The sequence below is a fragment of the Erythrolamprus reginae genome, chromosome 2, assembly GCF_031021105.1.
Source record: "Erythrolamprus reginae isolate rEryReg1 chromosome 2, rEryReg1.hap1, whole genome shotgun sequence".
Classification (NCBI taxonomy): domain Eukaryota; kingdom Metazoa; phylum Chordata; class Lepidosauria; order Squamata; family Dipsadidae; genus Erythrolamprus; species Erythrolamprus reginae.
Genome location: NC_091951.1, coordinates 166,880,496 through 166,905,314, shown reverse-complemented (window position 1 = coordinate 166,905,314; position 24,819 = coordinate 166,880,496). Strand labels below are relative to the sequence as shown.

The 24,819-nt window shown below is 42.2% G+C and overlaps 1 protein-coding gene across 2 annotated transcripts in view; it reads left to right on the top strand.

Moving 5' to 3' along the window:
• Window positions 1-6,785: 6,785 nt before the first annotated feature.
• Window positions 6,786-24,819, top strand: part of GNA13 (G protein subunit alpha 13) — a 41,473-nt gene continuing 23,439 nt past the window's right edge. The window contains exons 1-3 of one of the 2 annotated variants that reach the window (XM_070740326.1): window positions 6,819-7,153; window positions 12,460-12,526; window positions 12,974-13,197. In XM_070740326.1, coding sequence (XP_070596427.1) covers window positions 12,472-12,526; window positions 12,974-13,197 — 279 coding nt within the window. In that variant the 5' untranslated portion in view covers window positions 6,819-7,153; window positions 12,460-12,471. Of the gene's footprint in view, window positions 7,154-12,459; window positions 12,527-12,973; window positions 13,198-24,819 lie in introns of both variants that reach the window. The other variant, XM_070740325.1, reaches the window with a different exon arrangement.

Here is a 24,819-nt window from a genome sequence, read left to right as displayed (position 1 = left end):
AATCAACACGGGGCACTCTGGTTTTATTTGCATGAGCAGGGTTGTGCTTCCTATCGGTCAGCATTAGGGGGAGCCCTTTCCTCTTTTTACAAGACTGAGCTACTAGCAAAGAGAATCTGCGTGGTTCTATCTAAATGGTAGGTAGGTAGGTAGGTAGGTAGGTAGGTAGGTAGGTAGGTAGGTAGGTAGGTAGGTAGGTAGGTAGGTAGGTAGGTAGGTAAATAGAAAGAAATAATGCTAGGTTTAGAAAGTGATAGCAAAATGCACATCACCATAAAATAAAATTAGGAGAGGAAATCTGTATGCTGCTTAGTTAAATAAGTTTACAAGCACTTTTTTTTCCACATTTAAATATAATGTAAAAAATTACAATCCATTTTATTTGATTTACTCAAACCTGTGGAAATAATGCAGAATGTGAGACCAAACTAAAGATTTGTTCCTTTAAAAAAAAATCCTACCTTTCTTTAGAAAGCTTAAAGCACTTGACATACTAGTCTTCTCCAATTTTATTCTCATCAGTCTGATACTTTAATCAACATACTACACTAGCTGATCTGATATCGCAATAAGCGTGTAACTGGAAATGATTAAATAAGTAAGATTCTTGCAAGCATTCGTATAACACCACCACCAGACCTGCTCCAAATAACTTGTGGCTTACGACTGGTTGTAGGGAATATAAAGCTGAAACCACTGAACAGCTGGTCTGTGTATTATAAAGTACAATTATATAAATCCTACAAAGAAAAATAATTTAAAATAACAGTATGTAGATAAAGATATGTAGACTTATTTATTTATTAACATTTCTATGCCATTGTATTCCCAAGGGCTCAAATTGATGACATAGATAATCATAAACAAATTTAATAACTATTATTACATACATGCACACAACACACACAAACACAGAGAGAAAGAGAGAGAGAGTTTTATTGCTATTGAGTTTTATTGCTTTTAACCTTGTAAGCTTCCCAGAATCACTGTGGTGAAATGAGCAGCAAATAAATTAATGATAAATAATGACAATGATTGCTGTATGCATTATTTTCTATTTCATAGGGAGAAGTCCAGCTAACCAGGTAATTACTTTGTATGTATCAAAGGAAGCCATGCAAAACACCACCTAGACAGGAGAAACAACTAGAAATTCAATTACCTAAATTTTATATTTTTGCATAGACAAGTTTATTAACATGTTTAAGTGATACATGTAAAATGTTTTACATCCTGATTCAACTGTTTCAAGAAAGAAATTGATCTTTGTAATGCTTTTGTTCCTGAACTAGCATTTAGGTTAGTGACAGAATATTGTGAGGAGTTGCCATTTGTCCTCATTTGTTCTATGGATACCATTGAAGATTACGTGTGGTTTGATGGTACCCTTTATAGCAATTATAATTCTTTGTACTTCCTACATATAATTTTCTTCTGACTTTTCCTTCTATGTCCTCTCTCCCAAAACTGGGAAGAAAGTTATCAATCTGGACAACCACAAAATGACAGCAAAGAAATACCAATCTAGAAGCCTAAGTGGGAGAATATGTAATACTCCTCTCTTAGGATATATTCCATTTAATTAAGAAATAAAATTTAGGTATAAAAGAATACATCATAAGAAACAGCTGAATTCACAAAACTGCTTAGGTAACTGTAAAATCATTTTGGATACTTTGTAGTTTGGCATATCTTGGGGAATTCAGCCATTGTTTTAGAATGTTATATGAATCAGGTCATCATATTAATCTATAGTTTAGATCAGTGATGGCAAACCTTTTGGTGCATGCGTAAGTGCCCAAACCCATAATTCAATGCATGGGGAGGGCAAAAACAGTTTCCCCCACTCCCTGGAGGTCCTCTGGAGGTCCTCTGGAGGCTGGAAATGGCCTGCTTCCCAACTTCTAGTGGGCCCAGTAGGTTTCTATTTCGCCCTCACCAGGGTCCAAAGGTTTCCCTGGAAGCCAATAATGCCCTCCTAGAGCCTCCGTGTGAGTTGAAAATCAGCTGGCTGGCACACACATGCATGTTGGAGCCAGTGAGGGCTACCAAAATTTTTACAACAACACTGTGGGTGTGGCTTATGCACTTTCAACATCTTTCAGTGCAAATTGGGTGCTCTGGGATGGAGTTCCATTTTCGCTAACCCACTGCGTTCCAGGCAATAGCCCACCCCTGGATGGAGCTGAGTGAGGGCAATGGCCTGCATGCCAGCAGATATGGCTCTACGTGCCACTTGTGGCACCCATGCCATACGTTCGTCATCCTTGGTCTAGATTATTTATTTGGACATAACATTTATGTGGACATAATAGTATTTAAAGAGATTACAGTGGTACCCCTACTTAATTCGTTCCATGACCAGGTTCTTAAGTAGAAAAGTTTGTAAGAAGCAATTTTTCCTGTAGGAATCAATGTAAAAGCAAATAATGTATGCGATTGGGGAAACCACAGGGAGGGTAGAGGCCCTGTTTCCTCCCAGGAGATTCCTAGAGAGGCCCCACGGAGGCTTCTACCTGCCTTTTCCGGTTACAGTTTTGGAGGCTCGGGTTTGTAAGTGAAAAATGGTTCTTGAGAAGAGGTAAAAAAATATTGAACATCTGGTTCTTATCTAGAAAAGTTCGTAAGTAGAAGCGTTTGTAGGTAGAGGTACCACTGTACTCCATGCATAATGTATCAATGGACCATTTGGACTTTTAAAGAAAAAAATGTTACTTTGCAATAGGCTATCTGAAAGTGCAGAGACAGTGAAAGGGAGGGATTCCGACCAGTGCGCCCTGGTGCAGTAGTCTGGTAGTGGCCCACCGATTGTGCAATTTGCACACGACAGCTCCAATCTTTGCCAGTCCATGCGCAGCACCATTTTTTTACTACTTTTTTGGGGGGTTAGTTCTGCATATGAGCAGAGCAAAACTGCAAGAAGGGACACTTGTGCATGTAAGATTTTCAATGATTTCTTTGCTTCTACACATGTGCGCCAGTGTGCAGGTAGGAAACCACCCCTGGAGGGAATCTGTCATTCCTCCCCCCCTCCTTAATAGCCTCTGTAAGCATTTGCTGTCAAGACGAACCAGGTTTCAAACTCCTGTTCAGGAGTTCTATTCCTACATTTGTATCTTAAAAATCTATTTCCTATTTTACATGGAGTTTAATCTTTAGGAACTGGTTTCAAGAAAGAAGTCTTTCTCTGTGTAAAATTGGATAGACAAATAATTATCGTACTTTGCAGAGTTTCAGATGCTATCCTAAGTAGTCAATAAAACCTGAAGTGCACAATTTATATACCTTTTTTTCTTCGTATCAATGTTCATATAAATGTTTGAAACACCTGACTGCTACTTGAAAACATCCTGAAGCAGCTATACTGCAGTATCAGAAAACTAAGCTTAGAATCCTGGAAGTTGAAACCCAAGATATTTTGGAGGGGTTTCGTGCGACCATTGATGATTTATGTGAGAATTCAAATTAAAGGATAGAATGAGCCAGTATTTGTAGTTATTAATCTAAGTTTCTAATCAAGCTTGCATGAACACAACCAGAATGTATACAGTAAGGACAGCAACTCTGTATGAAAATAAAAAAAACTAACATGGTGTCTAAATTGAACAAGGCCGTTTATGGGCTGAAGCATTCTTGAATCTGCAAAGATCTACGTAGCCTTTAGTTCAGCATTCAGTACTATCATACTGGACATTCTTCTAACTAAACCAAATCAGTTAGTGATACCTGAACATACTTGTAAGCACTGTTCCCTCTAATTTTTTGGGGGGTGGGCGGAAAAGTATAGTGTCTGAGCGGCAGTCCCTTTGGGACTGGGCGGGACAGAAATAATAAATAAACAAACAAATAAACAAACAAACAAATAAACAAACAAATAAATAAACAAATAAACAAACAAACAAACAAAAAACCCACCCTATTTTGCCTCAGAGAATTTCAAAATAAAATACTACTGTGTGTCTATAACAGTGAGCTCATAATAGGGCAACTCTATCAATATCAAAATGCCGCTTAAATAGTTGAGCTAGTTTCAAATTAGATTTTGATTTTCTTTCTCTCTTCCTTACTTCCATTCTTTTTCTTTCTCTTTTCCTTCCTCTCTTTTTTCTATTTGTTTCTCTCTCTTCCTCTCTTCCTCTCTCTCTCCTTCCCTCTCACTCTTTCCCTCTCGGCTTCTGGGCAGGTTTGGAAAACTCTGAGTTGATGATGATTTTTAAGTGAGCGATTGCTCACTGCTCAGCTCAAACAATCCATCTCTTAAACCACTGAAGTTTGTAGATGACACAACAGTGATTGGTTTCATTCGAGACAATGATGCATTTGCATCAGGGGTGGGTTCTGACTCCTCTCTCTGCCGGTTTGCTTTCTGACATGCTGCACAGGTGCACACACGCATGCACAGTGCTAAAACCCGAGCTTCTGCACATGCGCAGAAGCAAAAAGCAGCTTCTGCACATGCGCAGAAGCAAAAATAAAATGACGGCATCTACAGCGCTGATGAGAGAGCCAGTTCGGGGATGTAGCAGGCCTCAGTCACTGCTGGTTCTAGCGACCCAAGCCACCAATTTACTACTGGTTCTATAGCACTGGTCTGAACTGGGAGGAACCCACCTCTGATCTGTGTACAGATGGGTGGTTGAACAACTAGCCTTGTGGGGCAACTGGAACAACCTGGAACTGAATACTCTGAAGACTGTAGAAATGGCGGTAGACTTCAGGAGAAATTCTCCCATACTTCCACCTCCAACAATTTTAGACAACACAGTATCAACAATAGAGCCCTTCAAATTTCTAGTTTCTACCATATTTCAAGATCTAAAATGGACACCTAACATCAAAAACGTCATCAAAAAAGCACAACAAAGAATGTTCTTTCTGTGTCAATTCAGGAAGTTCAAACTGCCCAAACTGCTGATACAGTTCTACAGAGGAATTATTGAGTCTGTCATCTGTACCTTTGTAACTGTCTGGTTTGGTTCTGCAATCCAACAAGACAGACACAGACTTCAGAGGATAATTAGAATTGCAAAAAAAAAAAAAAAACCCACAAAAAACTAAAACAAAATTACTGCCAACCTGCCTGCCTTTGAGGACCTATATACTGTACTGGATAAGTCAAAAAGAGCACTGTGAAAATATTTACAGACCCCTCACATCCTGGATATAAACTATCTCAACTCCTACCCTCAAAACGATGCTATAGAGCACTGCACACCAGAACAACTAAACACAAGAACATTTTTTTCCGAATGCCATCCGCTAAACAAATAATTCCCTTAACACTGTCACACTATTTACTAAGCCTGCACTACAGTGATGGGTTCTAAATGATTTTGCTACTGGTTTGTGTGCGCATTTATGTGTACGTGCAATGCAACACTTCTGTGGATGCGTATGCAACACTTCTGTGCATGCACAAAAGCTTCTTGGATGGGCAGGTGCCGCATCTTGGGTGGATGGGTGGAGCCTCCTACTACCAGTGCTACCAGTTCGAAGAACTGGCCTAAACTGTGGCAACCCACTGCTGCTGTACTACTATTAATCTTCTCATCGTTCCTATCATCCTACCATCTCCTCCCACTTATGGCTGCAGGACTGTAACTTTGCAGCTTGTATCCTTATGATTTAAATTGACTGTCTCCTAATATTATTTTATTGCTTATTTGTACCTTGTGACTATCATTACGTGTTGTACCTTATGATTCCTAATGTGTCTTTTCTTTTATGTACACTGAGAGCATATGCAACAAGAAAAATTCCTTATGTCCAATCACACCTGGCCAATAAAGAATTCTGTTCTGTTCCGTTCCATTCCAATTCTACATTGCTGCCCTCCACAAGATACAATTAAAAAAAAAATCTGTGTGACAGCCACAAATGCAAATGAAGCTCTTCCTGTTTTTCATACCTTATGCAACTGTTGAACTTTGATTACATTTTCTGGCTAAAATCTTGATTTTTTAAAAAAAATATTTGCAAACACCCATTTGAGGAACTTCTGAGATGTTGGGAGTGGCTGGGCACTAAGTGCCAAGGGAACCAGCAGTTACAATTCAGGCCTTGCCCCTTCTCCACCCCACCCACCACCCAAAGCAACAGGCAGATATTAGGACTTTTGAAAGCAGATTTTACGACGTGGATAGGAGCAACTCAGAAGAAAGCGAATAGCATGAATGAGAAGATATCCCGTTCAGGAATGAATATTTTGATTATGGCCCAAAGGCTGCAGCATTCCCAATTTACCAGGCCACCATTTGATGCCTGCTGTGTGATGTTTTTGCATCTGATTTCTGTATAATGATGTTTGTTCAAACGTTTTGGAATATTACTGAAGAGGGGAGAAATGTACACCTTGCTTCCACAAAGTTAATTAATATGTCATTCCACAAAGTTAATTAATATGTCAAATTCTGGGTATGCATCGTAACGGGGGAAAATTCAAACTGATTCGAGATCAGCCGAGGCTCATAACGAGGCAATAGCTCGACACGCCAACACATCCGATGCACCTCAAAGACATACTCGAGCCATTTTTTTAAAAAAACAAATCAGGCTCTGGAGGTGGGGGAGAACTCATCACGTGACAAATCTGAAGGGGAAATTCCAAACACAGAGACCAGATGATAGGATCACGTGCTAGGCCTATGGGCGGGGCCAGCCATCTTAGAGAAGCCAAGAAGCGGGTACCACGTGAAAGCAGGCCGAGTCTCTGATTGGTCCTTCTTGACGCGAGGCTCTCCGAGCAAGCGTCTCCTGTCATAGGGGGGCAACCGGAGAGGCGGGGTCTGAGCGGAGCGACCCGGGTTCCGCGCAGGCGCAGAGCGGTGCAGGGCCGCTGCGGCCGCTCCCTGGCTGGCAGTGCTCGCTAAGATGGCGGATTTCCTGCCATCGCGGTCCTCGCTGTCAGGCTGCTTCCCCGGCTGCATGCTCAACAGCAGCGAGGCCGAGCAGCAGCGGCGGTCTAAAGCGATTGACAAGTCCCTTTACCGCGAGAAGACCTACGTCAAGCGGCTCGTCAAGATCCTTTTGCTGGGCGCGGGCGAAAGCGGCAAGAGTACCTTCCTCAAACAGATGCGCATCATTCACGGGCAGGACTGGGACCGGTCAGCCCGCGAGGAATTCCGCGCCACCATCTACAGCAACGTCATCAAGGGTACGGTTGCGGGAGACCGGCGAGGGGGGCTGCAAAAGGGAGGGAGGCAGTCGGGCGGGTTGGCTGAGGCGAGTCCCTCGGAGGTTGCAAACTGGCAGCGGGGCGGTTGTTGTTGCGGTCGAGCGACCCCAAAGCCCCGAGAAGACAGGCGGCGTCGAGAGAGAGAAAAGACTGCCGAAGAAAAGCCCGGTTTTGTGTGTGGGGGAAGAAGCCGTTGCAACGCCCGGTGAAGGAAATCTGCGAGGGCATGGCCGCAAAAAAAATAAGAAAGAAAAAGTCACGCCTTACCCCACCCCCCCCGCCTTCCTGAAAGCATGGCTGAGGCGGCCACCTTCCGCCCGACGCACTTTGAGGCTGTGGCGCTTCTGAGGACCCGAGAAAGAGTGGGGGGGGGGAGGTCGGCGGATGCTGGGAGGGGGTGGAAAAATGGCCTGCGTGGAGATGGGCTCTGGGCTAAGGCAGCATACGAGGGCGGGGGTGGGGAGGCGGGCAAAGGCGAGGGCAGGTGCTGCCCCATCCTCGCCTCGGTTTTCGGATCGGAGCGAGGGTTGGGCGAAATCGGCGTCCTGTCTGGCGGATGTGGCCTGGGCGGTGGGGTGTGTGTGTGTAGTGGAGTGGGCGAGGGTTGCCTGTGTTAGAAATGCGGTAGCCGTTCAATCAAAGCCTCGGGGTTTAAAAGTCAGACACGTTCTTTGTGCCCTGCGAGGCGTCGTCCTCCCTCGGTGCCTTAACGGGATGGCGTTTTTGGCGGACGGCCTTGTTTATGTGTCAAGAGTTGCACATAGCTATTGTTTGCTGCAGATTTAAACAACCTCACGCAAAGTTGCACAAAGCTCCTGTTTCCTGCAAATTTAACTTATAAATAAATGTAACTAATACATTTAATAAAGTTGTAGTGGTCACTTGCGTTTGGCAGGGAGGCTGAATGGAGGGATACACCTATGTGGAAGAAATGATGTACAGTGTTCCCTTGATTTTCTCGGGTTCAAACTTCGTGAATAGCCTGCCTGTACCAGTGTTTCCCAACCTTGGCAAGTTGAAGATATTTGGACTTCAACTCCCAGAATTCCCCAGCCAGCAAATGCTGGCTGGGGAATTCTTGGAGTTGAAATCCAAATATCTTCAAGTTGCCATGGTTGGGAAACACTGGCCTATACCATGGTTTTTTTTTAAAAAAAATATTAATTAAAAACACTTCACGGGTTTTTTCCTATACCACGGTTTTCCCCACCCAATAACGTCATACCTCATCGCCAAACTAATACTTTTTGCAAATAAATAACAAAAAAAAATTGTTGTTAATAAATAATTATGTTTATAAATATTAGGATCACTAAGTGTCTTATTCAGTGGTGAGTACCAGTAATAATGGTGAGTAAATGGTTGTTAAGGGAATGGGAAATGGTAATTTAGGGATTTAAAATGTTAAGGGAGGGCTTGTGATACTGTTCATAGCCAAAAATGGTGTATTTACTTCCACATCTCTACTTCGCGGAAATTTGACTTTCGCGGGTGGTCTCGGAACGCATACCCCGCAAAAATCAAGAGAACACTGTACAGTATAGGTTTTTGGAGACATTATTGCTGGAATAGCAAAAACTAGTGTGGGCTGTGCATCATGTGTCTCTGAGAGATACGGGATTGGGTGGCATAGAAGTCAAATAAATAAATACATGGTTGGTGGAATGTTGAAATGACCAGAGTCTAAGGCAGCTTTAATTTGGACAAGGGGGAAAATGTGTTAGGAAGATCAGTTTCCAAAGATATGAAAGAAAATTTAGGGTAGCATAACAGAGGTACAGCTTCATCTATAACCCGGATTTCATTTTAAAACAAATATTGTGCTTTAGTGTGCGTTTTGCTTAGCGTGAAGCGTTGTTGATTGCAAAGGTTTGTTGTGTTTTCAGTTAAATCCAGTTGAATTCCTCTTGCAAGTTATAGTCAGGGAGAGAACGCTTTCTGTTTTTACATGATGCTGTGGAACTGTGAAAAGAGATTTGGGAGGGATAGGTAGGGAAACTACTTTGGGGGGATAAGTAAATGAGAGAATGGTGGGCATGGCACTAGTGGATGCTTTAACTGTAATTATGCAGTATAATTCATAGAAATAAATTTGGAACTTTTCCAATAGTAAACAAATTTGTCTTTTAATGCCATTCAAGAAATATAAACAACTTTGAATATCATCTACCATGTTTTTCCCGAAAATGAGACCCTGTCTTATATTTTTTTGAAACCTAAAATAAGCACTTGACCTTATTGCCACTCCAAAGCCCAATTGTGCTTAATATCAGGGGAGGTTTTATTTTGGGGGAAACAGGGTAATTCGTTGTCTTCCACCACCATGTTTAGAAATCTGGAAATGTATGAAAACATATTCTATTTCAATTTAAGGCTGTAGCTTAAATAGACATTATTTGATACTGAAAACTAATAGACATCATTTTCGTATTTAGTTATTGAGAAATGAAGATAAAAGCAATTTTAAATATATGAATTATATTTTTTAAAATTCTGTGGTTTTAAAATCTCAGCTAGCTTAAATATGGAGTTAGATTTGAAATATGGCTTATATATCAAATGGAATAAAATCATTTTTCAGTCATTGCAGAGGAAATGCAACTAAAGAACTTAGTTTTGTTACATACATAACTGGTGTATTAAGGCCACTGTTACATTTTCTTACAAAAGATTGCTAATAGTACACTATAATACAAAGTATCTGTTATAATTTACACTCATTCCATCACTAAAATATTTTTTCATGTTTGTCAGCAGTATATATTTCTTGGTAAATAATTTTACATGTACTTTTTAAAGCCTCAACTGTTAATTGCTGTTCTAAATTATTGGAAACATTAAAAACAAACCTTTTCAAACTTTCTTCTTTGATGATGGGACAATTTATATATCTTAATAAACACAGTAAAATGTATAAAAAACAGACTACATTTTGCTATAAAAATCAAGACATTTCCTTTAATTTTATTTATTCTTTAGATTTATATCCCACCTTTCCTATTATTGATAAACTATTGATAATACATTCAAACCAAAAATAATTTGTTCTTCGCTGTTGTAATCTTGGGCATGGATCCGTGTCTATCCCGGCTGGTCTCGGCCAGCCGAGGGGTGACATGGAGCTGGGCCCAGGAGATTGTCAATGCCTCCTTGGGGAGGGGGGTCCTTTCCGGCCCTTTATAAGGAGGCACTTGTGCGCCCCCTCCTCAAGAAGCCTTCCCTGGACCCAGCCGTGTTTAATAACAACCGTCCAGTCTCCAACCTTCCCTTTATGGGGAAGGTTGTTGAGAAGATGGTGGCACTCCAACTCTAGTGGTCCTTGGAAGAAGCCGATTATCTAGGTCCTCAGCAGTCTGGATTCAGGCCCGGCTACAGCACGGAAACTGCTTTGGTTGTGTTGATGGATGACCTCTGGCGGGCCCGGGACAGGGGCTTGTCCTCTGTCCTGGTGCTTCTTGACCTCTCAGCGGCTTTTGATACCATCGACCATGGTATACTTCTGCACTGGCTGGAGGGGTTGGGAGTGTGAGGCACTGTTCTTCAGTGGTTCTCCTATCTCTCCGGTGGGTCGCTCGCCACATAAGTTGCAGTCGGTGTTAGTGGGGGTCAGAGGTCGACCTCTAGGTCTCTCCCTTGTGGGGTGCCTCAGGGGTCGGTCCTCTCCCCCCTGCTATTTAAAATCTACATGAAACCGCTGGGTGAGATCATCCAAGGGCATGGGGTGAGGTATCATCAGTACGACGATGATACCCAGCTGTACATCTCCTTCCCATGTCCAGTCAACGAAGCAGTGGAAGTGATGTGCCGGTGTCTGGAGGATGTTGGGGTCTGGATGGGTGTCAACAGACTCAAACTCAACCCTGATAAGACGGAGTGGCTGTGGGTTTTGCCTCCCAAGGACAATTCTATCTGTCCGTCCATCACCCTGGGGGGGGAATTATTGACCCCCTCAGAGAGGGTCCGCAACTTGGGCGTCCTCCTCGATCCACAGCTCACATTATAGAAACATCTTTCAGCTGTGGCGAGGGGGGCATTTACCCAGGTTCGCCTGGTGCACCAATTGCGGCCCTACTTGGACCGGGTGTCACTGCTCACAGTCACTTATGCCCTCATCACCTCGAGGTTCGACTACTGTAACACTCTCTACATGGGGCTACCTTTGAAGAGTGTTTGGAAACTTCAGATCGTGCAGAATGCAGCTGCGAGACCAATCATGGGCTTCCCTAGGTATGCCCATGTTACACCAACACTTCGCAGTCTGCATTGGTTGCCGATCAGTTTCCGATCACAATTCAAAGTGTTGGTTATGACCTATAAAGCCCTTCATGGCACCGGACCAGAATATCTGCGAGACCGCCTTCTGCCACACGAATCCCAGCGCCTGGTTAGGTCCCACAGAGTTGGCCTTCTCCAGGTCCCGTTGACTATACAATGTCAGTTGGCGGGACCCAAGGGAAGAGCCTTCTCTGTGGCGGCCCCGGCCCTCTGGAACCAGCTCCCCCCAGAGATTAGGATTGCCCCCACCCTCCTTACTTTTCATAAACTTCTTAAAACCTACCTCTGCTATCAGGCATGGGGGAACTGAGACATCTCCCCTTGCCTATGTAGTTTTATGTATGGTATGTTTGTGTGTATGCTTTTTAAATAATGGGTTTTTTAGGCTTTTAATGTTAAATTGTTATTTTAGACTTTTAATATTAGATTTGTTATTGTATATTGTTTTATCACTGTTGCGAGCCACCCGAGTCTGCGGAGAGGGGCGGCATACAAATCTAATAAATAATAATAATAGTAATAGTAATAATCTATGCTTTATGACAGTATCATGTGATAGGTATTGATTATATCAGCCTTTGAAATACATTAGTGAACTACATAAAGTGCACTGTGTTTATATATTGATAACGTTAATAAATATTAATTTACATGGATAAAATATATTATCCTAACCCAGGTATCTTTAGGAAAAGATAAGTGCTAATGTTAGACTTTCGTCTAACAAGTCTGTGACAATGGTAAAACAAGAACATTTTTATGCAGTACACCAATATTTCATTCAATCTTGAACCAATTAATACAAATTTTGCTTTTTAAATTTTTATTTTTAAACATTTCTTAGGTGTTTAAATATCAAAAAGGTTGTTTAAAATGTTGCCACATTTATTTGTATTTTAAATTAAATTAAAGGTGTTTAATCATTTTTGTTGCACCTTAGATTCATTTAAACTTTGACATATATGAGAATGATTAATCTATATTTTATCGTTTTCTCCTGTTTGCTGCAGCTGTTTCTCTGCATGTTTATGAGATGTAAAACTGCTGAGTTGAATACAGTAGAACTCCCAGAAGCATGTAATTAATTTTTGCTACTATAAATGTCTGGAATTACATATATGAAAATAAATATGAGCAATACTAAACTTTTTAAGGGAAAATTAAAATTTGTAAAAATATGGTTCAAAATTTGTTTGAATCAGAATGCTAAGTGTATAGATTTCAACTCAGCTATCACTTATAATTTAAATAAAGTGTTCATAATCATACTTTGAAAAACTTTTAATATTTTAAAAAGTTTTAGAAGTATTTATTATACGTACAAAGGCTAATGGATTTGGAATTAATTGTTACCTATTTGTAGTCTGCATATATGTTTTTCCATTTGATAGTTGCTTACATTTTGGGTGAGAGAATGAAGCTGTTTATATACATGGGTCATGTTTTGTGTTTTGAGAGTAACCAGTTATTAAGATTAATATAAATGCATTTGGAAACTAACACATAGTTTCAATTTTGTTGAAGGTGTTAGAGTCCTTGTGGATGCTCGTGAGAAACTTCATATTCCATGGGGAAATCCTGCTAATCAAACCAATGGTGACAAGATGATGGCCTTTGATACCCGTTCAGAAGTGGTGCAAGGGATGGTGCAAACCTATACTTTCTTACAGTACCTTCCAACAGTAAGAGCTTTGTGGACAGACAGTGGTATCCAGCATGCTTATGACAGACGCAGAGAATTTCAGTTGGTAAGAGACATAACTCTTCATGTTTTTGTAATTACTGTGATAGTACAATTTAAAATATTTTATAAATGAAATGGAAGTGTTTTGGGTGAACTTTCTGTTACATGAACTTTAATACTGTAGATAATGATGGACATAAGGATAAGAATAAGAACAGTAAAGTTAGTTTCCATAAAACCAAAATGCAGAACTATAACAGGGTTTACTATAGCCAATATTCAGCAAGCATATTTTTGTTCACACAGTGAAACTTCCTATTTCCTTTCCATTCAGTTTTTGGTGCTTTCTGAGCTGGACTGCTTTTTTCTTTTCTCTTTTCTTTTCTTTTCTTATAGACATTTCATAACCTAGCTAGGTAACATTATCAATGCAAAGGAGACTTGACTTTTCTGACTGTTTACCCTGCCAATCTTGGTCGGTATGGTTACCTTCTTGATGATTCCTTTATTAGGAAATTGTTTCTTCCCTAGCTGTTCATCTGGTGCTGTTTCTTGATTTAGTGGGCGTTGACTGATGGGGGGATGGGTACTAGGCTGTCTGTTTCCTTCCTAGGTTTTTGATCATATCTTTGAAATGGTATGGTAACAGTTTCGCAATTCACTTAGCTCCAGTTTCAAATGGCAAACTGTTAACATTTTAAATTAATCCAATCGTATAAGGATAGTGAATTTCTGGAAACTTAGTACTTAGAGAAATGAGTAACCAATGGACACATTGGTATTATGTATGCCCTTCTCCGTCATACGTAACATTGATGTTATCTAGCTGGGTAAAGTAACTTCTGCAAGAAAATAAACTAAGCTTGCAGACTACCAAGAACTAAAAACTTAAGCCCAGTAGCTATACATATTCTGTCTTTGGGCCACATAACGGCTTTTTAATTCCCCTTTAATTGTCCAACCTTCAGCTTCTCATATGCCGCCTCTGGAAAAGTAATAAAAGTAAGTTCACACCTGTTCTAATAATTCCTCTCCCTCATATGTGTAGCATTGAGTATAAAATAGCCTGGTTCTGAATGGGCATGAATTTAGTATCTTTATTGTCAGAACCATAGCAAATTCTCAGGATAAATATTACCTAATCATTTAAAATTACATGTGTAGTATATCTTTCATTAAAATAGATGTATAAATAGTATTAACAAGCAGAGTTATTCTGGAGATGGGTGGAAATATTTTTCCTAGTAAGACAAGATAGAATGGTTGGAGCATTACGTAATTTGTTTCCAAATTATGAATAATGTTAACAGGTGTTGCTGTAATATAAAGCAAGAGCATGTACCTGGCTGTTTGCAATGTAGATGCTTGGTTGTAGTGCATTATACATGAAGATCACTGTAATGGCATAGAGCAGTGATGGCAAATCTTTTTTCCCTTGGGTGCCGAAAGCATGTGCACACACACTGTCATGCCTGCGCGAGTGCCCACATCTATAATTCAATCCCTGGGGAGGGCGAAAATTTCCTCCCCTGCCCCTCTGGAGACCAGAAACAGCCCATTTCCTAACTTCTGGTGGGCCCGTTTTTCACCTTCTCCAGAGGCTTCTCTGGGGCCTGGGGAGGGCAAAAATGCTCTCCCCCATCCCCTCAGAGGCCTTCCGGAAGCCGGAAATGCCCTCCCAGAGCCTCCATGTGAGCTGAAAATCAGTTGGCCAGTGTGCACATGGGTGCTGGAGCTGAGCTAAGGCAACAACAGCTCATGTGCTGGCAGATATGGCTCTGTGTGCATCTGTGGCACCCATGCCATAGGTTCGCCATCACTGGCATATTCTTTATAATGTTCTATAGTTCGGAGATTTATTGTGCCAAAGCATGTCCGTTATAATGAAAACTTGTGGTCTATATTGAATACATTGTTATAAATCAGATCGGTACTAGAGAGCAGGGAGCAAGTTGAACATTTGTTTCCATATCTTTAAAGACTACACTCCATATCCTTAAAGGCTATATCCAATATTTATTGAATGTACTTTCATTGTGCAATAGACATTCCTGGTTCTCCCCTGCCCCGGTATAAAATCAACTTTAGTGGATGTCCTTGATATTACAGTGATTCCTCGCCACTTCGCAGTTCACCGTTTGCAGCTTCGGTGCATTGCGGGGTTTTGGGCAGCACACTCTTGATATCTCCCCCCCCCCGATCCTAAAGCAGCCTCTTCCGCTAAGGGGGAAATTAAAAGGCCCCAACCACAATGGGGCAGGGCAGGAGGCCATCACCCGGCGTGCCCTTGGGGAGCTGTGCCTCCTTGCCTCGCCTCGCCTCCCCGCAGCAGAGGCCACCTTCTCCCCCAGCCCAGTGCCTGGCCGGCCCTCCCTGAGCGCACGCGGAGCGACATATCTGAATGAGACACCAGGATGTGACACACACCCCACTGACGCTGCTTGCCCCTCCACCGCCCGCCCCTAGCCCAGCCAAACAGGGAGCGCAAGAAGAGCCAAGCCCGCTATCAGCAGCAGAAAAGTATCGTGCTAGCCTGAATTTGATCTGGATACTGACCTATACAAGAACATTGTTTTACAAAAGGATTTCCAACAAATCAAAGAGCTGAAGTGGTAGAAGTGCATAGGTCAAAGGATAATTTCACTCAGCTTACCTTTGCCTTTTTTCTGGGATATTTCCTATATCCTACCTTATTTACTAACCTGATGTGAGTTCAGTGGATAATTTCTTGCAGTTGCTGGTTTTCTGTGTAATTGTTTTAAATTAAAATATTTTTTTCAAATCACAGAGTTGGCATGCACAGGTGATGATGTCCCTGTAAATATATTGTTACTATAGATGCCATATTCTTTATCACATCACAATACAACAATCCCTCGTTTTTCGCGGGGGCTGCGTTCCAAGACCATCATGAAAAACTAATTTCCGTGAAGTAGAGGAAATATTTTTTTTAATGTATTTAACGAGTACAGTATTAGGACTTTTAAAACCCACCCTTTGCATTAAACAGTCATTCTATAATGTTTCTCAGCTGGAACTATATGTGATATCATACCAGTTTCTTTAATAGAGTACATTAGTACTGTAGAAGAATTTTATTAATTTTTAATGGATTTAAAATTTTCAATGGATTTAATAGATTTAAGCCCCCTTTGAAAACCCATGAAGTAGCGAATCCGCAAAAGATGAACCGCGAAGTAGCGAGGGATTACTGTATTTGAAAACTGGTACTATACACATTTCTCCCCCTGCTAACACAGTTGTCCTGCTTGCATCTTTGAAAAATGTTTGCAGTTGAAAAAACTCCACACTGCCATTGGTTATGTTATAGGAGAGCAGAATTGATTGAAACAGAATATATGAAAATGATTTTCTACTTGCGCAGAGTATTATTGGATCCAAACCAATACAAACAGTATGCAAAATAAATCAACAGTTATACACCTTTAATGTATAAATGTGAAAACAGAAAATTAAAAATTTCATGACTTTATATGCCTCTTCTGGGATAACTTGGGGAGAAGGAAGCATCTATATTTTTTTGTTCTTTTAACCAATTTTATACTGGATTTGGAGTATGGTGAGAAAAATTAACGCCATTTAATTTTTAAAGTCATTTCAGTTGTTGCTTGAATACTGGAAAGCAGTTTTCTCCAACCTTGGTACCTGCAGATTTATGATTTACAAATCCCAAAATTCCTCAGGTGGTTTGATCTGATATTTTAGGGAGCTAAATCCAATGTTAATTAGGAAAGGTTGGTCTACAGTTTCATGGTTCATGAACGCTTTAACTGCAAAATCTCCTCTCTCCATTTAAATAAGAACTTAATGCTTCAGAACTCTTGCTGTGACTTGATTAAAGTATTTAGACAATTACCGTAAGTGTTTTTTATTAGGACAACCTGGTGTACCCAAATATGGGACAAAGTATACTACTTCCGCTTTCACCCTTTCAGCCCCAATCCAAGAGCCTTTGCAGGGAGGCTTTCACAACAAACTATTTTTGTACTGAATTCATATTTACTGACCAAGAAATAAAGGGAGACTACTATAGATTTATTTTAAGCTATTTAGCTCTCGTCCGCTAGCCATAGTCTTCTGGGATTCAAACCCGAGCTACTTACATATTAGGTAGATTAACCTAACCTGTAAGCACACACTCTCCTCGCTTTGTTGTCTACACCAGGGAAGAGATTTTTTTTTTTTTATCAGGCCACCTGGTCTACCCAAATATGGGACAAAGCATACTGCTTCTCCTTTCGCTTTTTCCACCCAAATCCAGGAGCCTTCGCAGGGAGGCTCAGCAACAGGGATAGTTTTGGTGCTATCCCTTGCTAATGCAATCTTAAGAATTGTTTGAAAGCCAAATTTCTTAAGTGAAAATATTTAAAAAGTGACTGCCAAAACAATGGAATTGTTCATCCCAATCTAAATTATTTGAGGCAAATTTAATGTTTTTATTATGAAATAATATCAATGTACATAATTGCAAATAACATTGGGAATATTTTTTATTAACTATCTAATTAGTTGCTGACCTTTGATTTGTTACTTACTCATTTTTTCATAAAGCACTTCTTACAAGTAATAAAACTGCATGCAGTTTCCATATCCCATAAAACCAAAACCATAAACCTCACTACAAAATAGGCTCAGTTTTAGAACATGTAACCTTTTAATCGAAAGGAAAAAGTTTACAAGTACAATATGAAATGCATATTACATATTCTGTAATAGCAGATAAATATTAATGCATTTAATATTGTTATTGCATCTGGGTTTCAGTTGTTACAATAATTGGAAATGAAAGGACAATAAATGGCTGAAAAAAAGAAGCAGTGGGAAGAAATCTTAAAATACCCTGTATGTATATCATAATACTTTTCAAAGCAATACTTACGTAGATTGCTGTGACTTTCCACAATTTCAAGATAATGTTTACCTTTTAGATTACTTTTTACAATGGTACATTCAAGCCTATTTGACTGTTTTTCAGTATGGGCATTTTCACAGGAGATTCCTATACAGTGAACCCTCGAGTTTCGCGTCCTCAAGGATCGCGAAAGGGCTATTTCGCTAGTTTTCAACCCGGAAGTAAACTCCATCATCTGCGCATGCGTGCCCTTCCACGCATGCGTAGATGGTGGAGTTTCCCCGCCGGGCAGAGGCTTCCCTGGGTCTTCCCCCTCTTGCCCCGTAAGACCCCAGCGGCGGTGGGCTGGAGCGCGAGCTTGGGGCAGCCTAGCTCCGCTTCCCAGCTGGGAAGCGGAGCCGGCAACGCGCGCGCGCTTGGGGAAACCCCAGATCCGCTCCCCAGCTGGGGAGCAGCCCCAGCAACGCGCGCGCGCTTGGGGCAGCCTAGCTTCGCTTCCCAGCTGGGAAGCGGAGCCGGCAACGCGCGCGCGCTTGGGGAAACCCCAGATCCGCTCCCCAGCTGGGGAGCAGCCCCAGCAACGCGCGCGCGCTTGGGGAAACCCCAGATCCGCTCCCCAGCTGGGGAGCAGCCCCAGCAACGCGCGCGAGCTTGGGGCAGCCTAGCTTCGCTTCCCAGCTGGGAAGCGGAGCCGGCAACGCGCGCGCGCTTGGGGAAACCCCAGATCCGCTCCCCAGCTGGGAAGCGGCCCCAGCAACTCGCGCGCGCTTGGGGAAACCCCAGATCCGCTCCCCAGCTGGGGAGCAGCCCCAGCAACGCGCGCGCGCTTGGGGAAACCCCAGATCCGCTCCCCAGCTGGGGAGCAGCCCCAGCAACGCGCGCGAGCTTGGGGCAGCCTAGCTTCGCTTCCCAGCTGGGAAGCGGAGCCGGCAACGCGCGCGCGCTTGGGGAAACCCCAGATCCGCTCCCCAGCTGGGAAGCGGCCCCAGCAACTCGCGCGCGCTTGGGGAAACCCCAGATCCGCTCCCCAGCTGGGGAGCGGCCCCAGCAACGCGCTGCGGCGGTGGAAGTAAAAACACCATCTGCACATGCGCAGATGGTGTTTTTACTTCCGCACCGCTACTTCGCGAAAAATCGATCATCGCTTGGGGTCCTGGAACGGAACCCTCGCGATGATCGAGGGTTCACTGTATATGGGTTTAGACTAGAGAGTTGCTTTCTACATTTCAGCTTGGATACTGTTTGGTCTGAAGGCAAAGATACTAGCTACTCATAGTGTATTTTGAATACAGCTTTTCTCAGCATATTAGAGGAAGCAGAGGAAAGAGATTCATCTTTGCACATCCTTCACCGCCTCTTCCTGCATAGAAATTTAGTACTCTGAGCACAGAAAAGCACATGTGACTTTCAGCCACGTTTGGAAGTATGAATTGCTTCTTTGCACTAACTTCTTGCATCATAGTCTTTCCCTTCCCTTTTACTTCCTGTCTCTGACAAACATCAGTAATAAGAACTGAATGACACAGTAACAGAAAGTGTTGTTATTCTACATATTCAGTTGTTCGTATTTTAGAAGGTGAAATACTTAAATTGCCTTTAACCTGCGGCAAACAACTGGATTAAAAAAAAGCAACTACTTAAAATGTACCTGCTGATCAGTTATATTTTAAGCAGTTGCCTTTTTTTAATCCAGTTGTTTTAGTATGTATGTACAGTGGTCCCTCGATCATCGCGAGGGTTCCGTTCCAGGACCCCAAGCGATGATCGATTTTTCGCGAAGTAGCGGTGCGGAAGTAAAAACACCATCTGCGCATGCGCAGATGGTGTTTTTACTTCCACCGCCGCCCGCCCTTCGCCCGCCCACCCCGTTGCTCGCGCCTGGGGTTTCCCCGCGCGCGTGCCGCCCGCCCGCCCACGCTGTTGCTGGGGCCGCTTCCCAGCTGGGAAGCGGAGCTGGGATGTCCCCAAGCGCGCGCGCGTTGCTGGGGCCGCTTCCCAGTTGGGAAGCGGAGCTGGGGTGTCCCCGCGCGTGCCGCCCGCCCGCCCACGCCGTTGCTCGCGCCGCCGCTGGGGTCTTACCGGGGCAAGAGGGGGAAGACCCAGGGAAGCCGCCCAGCAGCTTATCTGCCCGGCGGGAAACTCCACCATCTACGCATGCGTGGCCATAGAAAAAAGGCACGCATGCGCAGATGGTGGAGTTTACTTCCGGGTTGAAAACTCGCGATATAGCCCTTTCGCGATGCTCGAGGACGCGAAACTCGAGGGATCACTGTATACACACAAACAGACATGCATATACATAAACATACAATAAATAAATTAGGTTTGTACGTGGTAGTAATTACAAATGATTTTGAATAGTGTATACATGTACATTCTTTTCAGTAAGAAAAGTTAAAACAATATATATTCATATAGATGCTTTTAGCATGGACATATCTGAAATAAGAGCTTTAAAAATATACAGTAAGGTAAAGGTTTCCTTGCATATGTGTGCTAGTCATTTGGTGCTCAACTCCATTTCAATGCCGAAGAGCCAGTGCTGTCCGAAGATGTCTTCATGGTCGTGTGATCAGCATGACTCAATGCCGAAGGCGCACATAGCGCTTTTACTTTTCCACCAAAGTGGTCCCTATTTTTCTACTAGTATTTTTACGTGCTTTCAAACTGCTAGGTTGCAGAAGCTGAGACAAGTAATGGGAGCTCACCCTATTAGTGGCGCTAGGGTTTCTAACCGCTGAACTGCCAACCTTCTAATCAACAAGCTCATCATCTTAGCCACTGAGCCACCATGCCCTTTATCTATACAGTATTCGATACTATATTACTACTAGTGTAAATGTGGTAATGTAGATCAAATTTTAAGCTACTTCAGTTCACTTTTTAATCCAGTCATCTTCCTTCCTGCCCAATAATTGCGTTCCTTAAATTGTACTGGGCTCACCAAACACAAAGACAATATTTGTCAGTTTTATATTTCCTTGTCACTTATCAACTGTGGTTTGTGAAAATCAGAATAAGAGGATCCCTCATCTCAGTGGCACAGTAGGGATGTTCCATGAGGAGAGGGAAGTTCTTGATAGGAAGAGAGAATCTCTAGATCCTAAGATAATTTATGCCTTAGTTAATTACCATTTGGATCACTATAACATGCTGTGGATCAGGGGTCCCCAACCTCCGAGCTGTGTCCCACTACCAGGCTGTGGCTGATTTGGACCTGGACCATGCAAATCTACAAGGGTCCAATCATACAAGCCACTTCCTCTCCACCCCTCCACCCGTCCGGGCCATTAAGCCATAAAGATTAGGGAACACTTCTCTAGATAGAGCTATGTTGAAGAACATGTAGAAGTTGCGGGTGGCCCAGAATGTAGTGGCATGAACAATTTGGGATGTTTCTTGTTACATTCATGTACACTTCTATTCCATAAGCTGCATTGCCTCCCAGTAGACGTCTTGTGCAGGTGTCACCTATAAAGTTGTACTTGGCATGGACCAAGCTATTTGCAGGGGATACCATGTTTCTCCCACTGCCTTCCCACCAGATACAGTAGACTGGAGGCTGGAAATGGCCTGTTTCCCAACTTCTGGTGGGCCCTGTAGGCTTGTGTTTCACCCTCCCCAGGCTCCAAAGGCTTCCCTGAAGCCAGTGGAGGGTAAAAACGTCCTCCATCCCCCCAGAGGCTCTCTGAAAGCCAAAAACACCCTCCCAGAGCCTCTGTGTGAGCCAAAAATCAGCTGAATGGCACACATGTGTGCGTAGGAGCTGAGCTAGGGCAGCGGCTCGCATGTCAGGACATATGGCTCCGCGTGCCTCCTGTGGCACCTGTGCCATAGGTTCGCTATCACTAATATAGGACATGGGAAAAAGAAGAAAAAGATGCAACAGGACTATATCAGAATAATTTCAAAGGTTGACAATTTTTGGCTGAGATAATCTTTTCCCAGCCTTTTAGATGATACTAGTTTGAAACAGCTTGTCACCAGATTTGCCACTGGACTAAACCACATTGATTCTTATCTTCACAAATTAGCTAAGAACAATCATTTCAATTCTAGTTCAAATTTTTCTTTCTTTCTTTCTTTTTTTTGCAAATGCTCAGTTTCTTTTCAGAATGTCACGCAAACACAGGAAATGTTAAAAGAGGAAATATACAACGTAAGCAAAAATAGCATGACCATTTGCTAATTATTTAGTTGCATTCCTACTGAAGTAGAATAATATACCGTATTTTTCGGAGTATAAGACTCAGCACAGTACAGTGGAACCTCAACATACGAGCAGCTCTACTTGCGAGCAACTCGAGATAAGAGCTTGGGAGGGAGCGTCATTTCCGTTCGCCTCCCGAGCTCACATCCGGGATACGAGCCACGCCTCCCTGACTCTTTCGGCGAAGGAAGGAAGGCAAGGAAGCGCCCGGCTCCTCTCTGCTCCTAGTATCCCACTTGGTAAGCATTCGCTTGGCTTCTGCTTGGGGGTGGGGAGGGCCGTCCCCGCTTTAGGAGCAGCAAAGAAGCCACGCGCCGGTTTTGAAAGATCGGAGCCAGCATGGAAAGCTTCCCCAGGCTGGCTCCGATCTTTTAGAACACATGCGCGGCTTTTCCGCTGACTCCTAAAGCGGGGAAGTTCGCCAGGAGTCAGCAAAGAAGCCGCGCGTGTGTTTTAAAACATCGGAGCCGGCATGGGGAGGCTTTCAATCAGCCCCCGAGTCCGGGTTGGGGGCTCGGGGGCTGATTGAAAGCCTCCCCATGCCGGCTCCGATGTTTTAAAACACACGCGCGGCTTCTTTGCTGACTCCTGGCGAACTTCCCCGCTTCAGCCGACGTCTTTTCCCCTCAGCCCTCGGGCTTGCACGCATTAATCGCTTTTACATTGTTTCCTATGGGAAACAATGTTTCGGCATACGAGCTTTTCGACGTGCGAGCCTCCTTCCGGAACCAATTAATTTCGTACGTCGGGGTTCCACTGTATAAGATGCACCTTAGTTTGGGGGGAGGAAAGCAAGCGGGGGAATTCTGCCTTGGTCCTTAGCCTGGTCAGCTTCAGCACATTAGTTCGCTGGTTGTGAATACATGCTTCAACTTTTCAGTGTTTAACTTTAATTTTATATACCTTGTACTGTATATGCTGATATTGTACTGTACATTGCTGATGTATGCTGATATCGCATTGTACTGTACATTGTACAAAGTCCCTTTCTGAAGGAAATGGGCAGCCTAGAATACAATACAATACAGATATTTTCCTAATGTTCTGCTATAGTTATTTCTAACTTCCTCTAACAATTATCTTCATATATTTTTAAAAAAATCTTACCACTCCATTCTGAAGGTCAAGGGTACTTCTTCCCTAGTCCAAAGGTAATAAGATGCAGAGGGGAAAAAACCATCCAAAATACATTTTCCCATAGTGTTGGTTTAATGAAGTACAGTAGCTTTTCTGTAATGGGTTACTGATGTGAGTTGAATGTTCTGCTCTTACAAGATCTTACTTTATTTAGACATGCATTTACAAAGACAAAAAGACAAAACTATAATGAATTAATATAAAATAGTATAGCTCGTTAAAATATAGTATGCAATAAAATGACAGACAGAACCGAAAGCCTCTACATTTTACCCATTAAAACCAATTCATTCTAACCCCAAAGCCTGGGTAAAGAGATAGGACATACCTAACACCTAAAAGTGTGCAGGTTTGGAGTTTACTTTAAGCCTGGGGTAGAATTATTCCAAAGGGCAGAGATCCTTTGCAGCAACTTACATTTTTTTCGGCTTTTTTCCATAGGCAATACTCATTGTCTGTTGCAATCTTCTCCATTCTGGCTTTGTATGCATTTCTTCTTAAGGCTTGGTCTTCTCCAGCCAAAAGGTCCCCTGGTCTTCAACTTTCTTGGTCTGAGCCATTGCCAGGTCTTAATGTCTAGTTTCCCCACTTTTTTCTTTTTTTAAATGTGCTGGACATGTAATGATTTGTCTTTTTTTGCTTTAATTTTGTTTTTCATTTGTCTTTCTTGTAAGCCAGTTTGGTCTCTCCAGTAGTCAGTAAGCCTTCCTTGTATACTAAATTCACTGCATCTTTTTCATTGTCCTTCAGATATTCTTTCCAAAACCCTTTGTTCTTCTTCAACCATGTGATGTACTTGCAAAATTCTAAGCCTACTTATTTGCCTTTTGTAGGCATAGTCTATCAATGTCATTGCGAGGATGAAGGGCATGATTCATTGGGGGGGGGGGGAGGAATTTTTTTAAAAAATTCTCCATACAAACTTTTTCAATACATTTGGAAATATTTTCACATTATAATAAAATAGTATCTAATTAGTACTTATTTATTAATTAATCTCTCCCCCAAAAATATTAGTTCCAAATTAATTACTTCCGGTAATCCAACCCCCCAAACTTTGACCTCTAATTTTGTCATCTAGATATCTAATTTTCTTCTCCCCCCCCCAACCTTGACCTCTGATTTTGTCATCTAGGTATCTAATTTTCTTCTAATTGGATTCTAGCTTAATTTCCTTTAAAACCTTTTAAAATTAATATCTTTCTCCTTTAATACTTCAAATACGCCATAGTGCCTACTCCTACATTTTATGTATTTTCTCAAAACCCTTACAAGAAAGAAAACTTTATCCACTACAAACAGTAGCAAAGAAAGGAAATTATAATTCAAAAAAGAAAGAGGAAGAAAAAAGAAAAGAAAAAGAGAAAAAAGAATGAACAAAATAAACAAAAAGAAAAACCAAACTCTATTATTATAGGAATATGAAAACAATATAAAAATTAACCAAACCATTATTTTAAATCTTC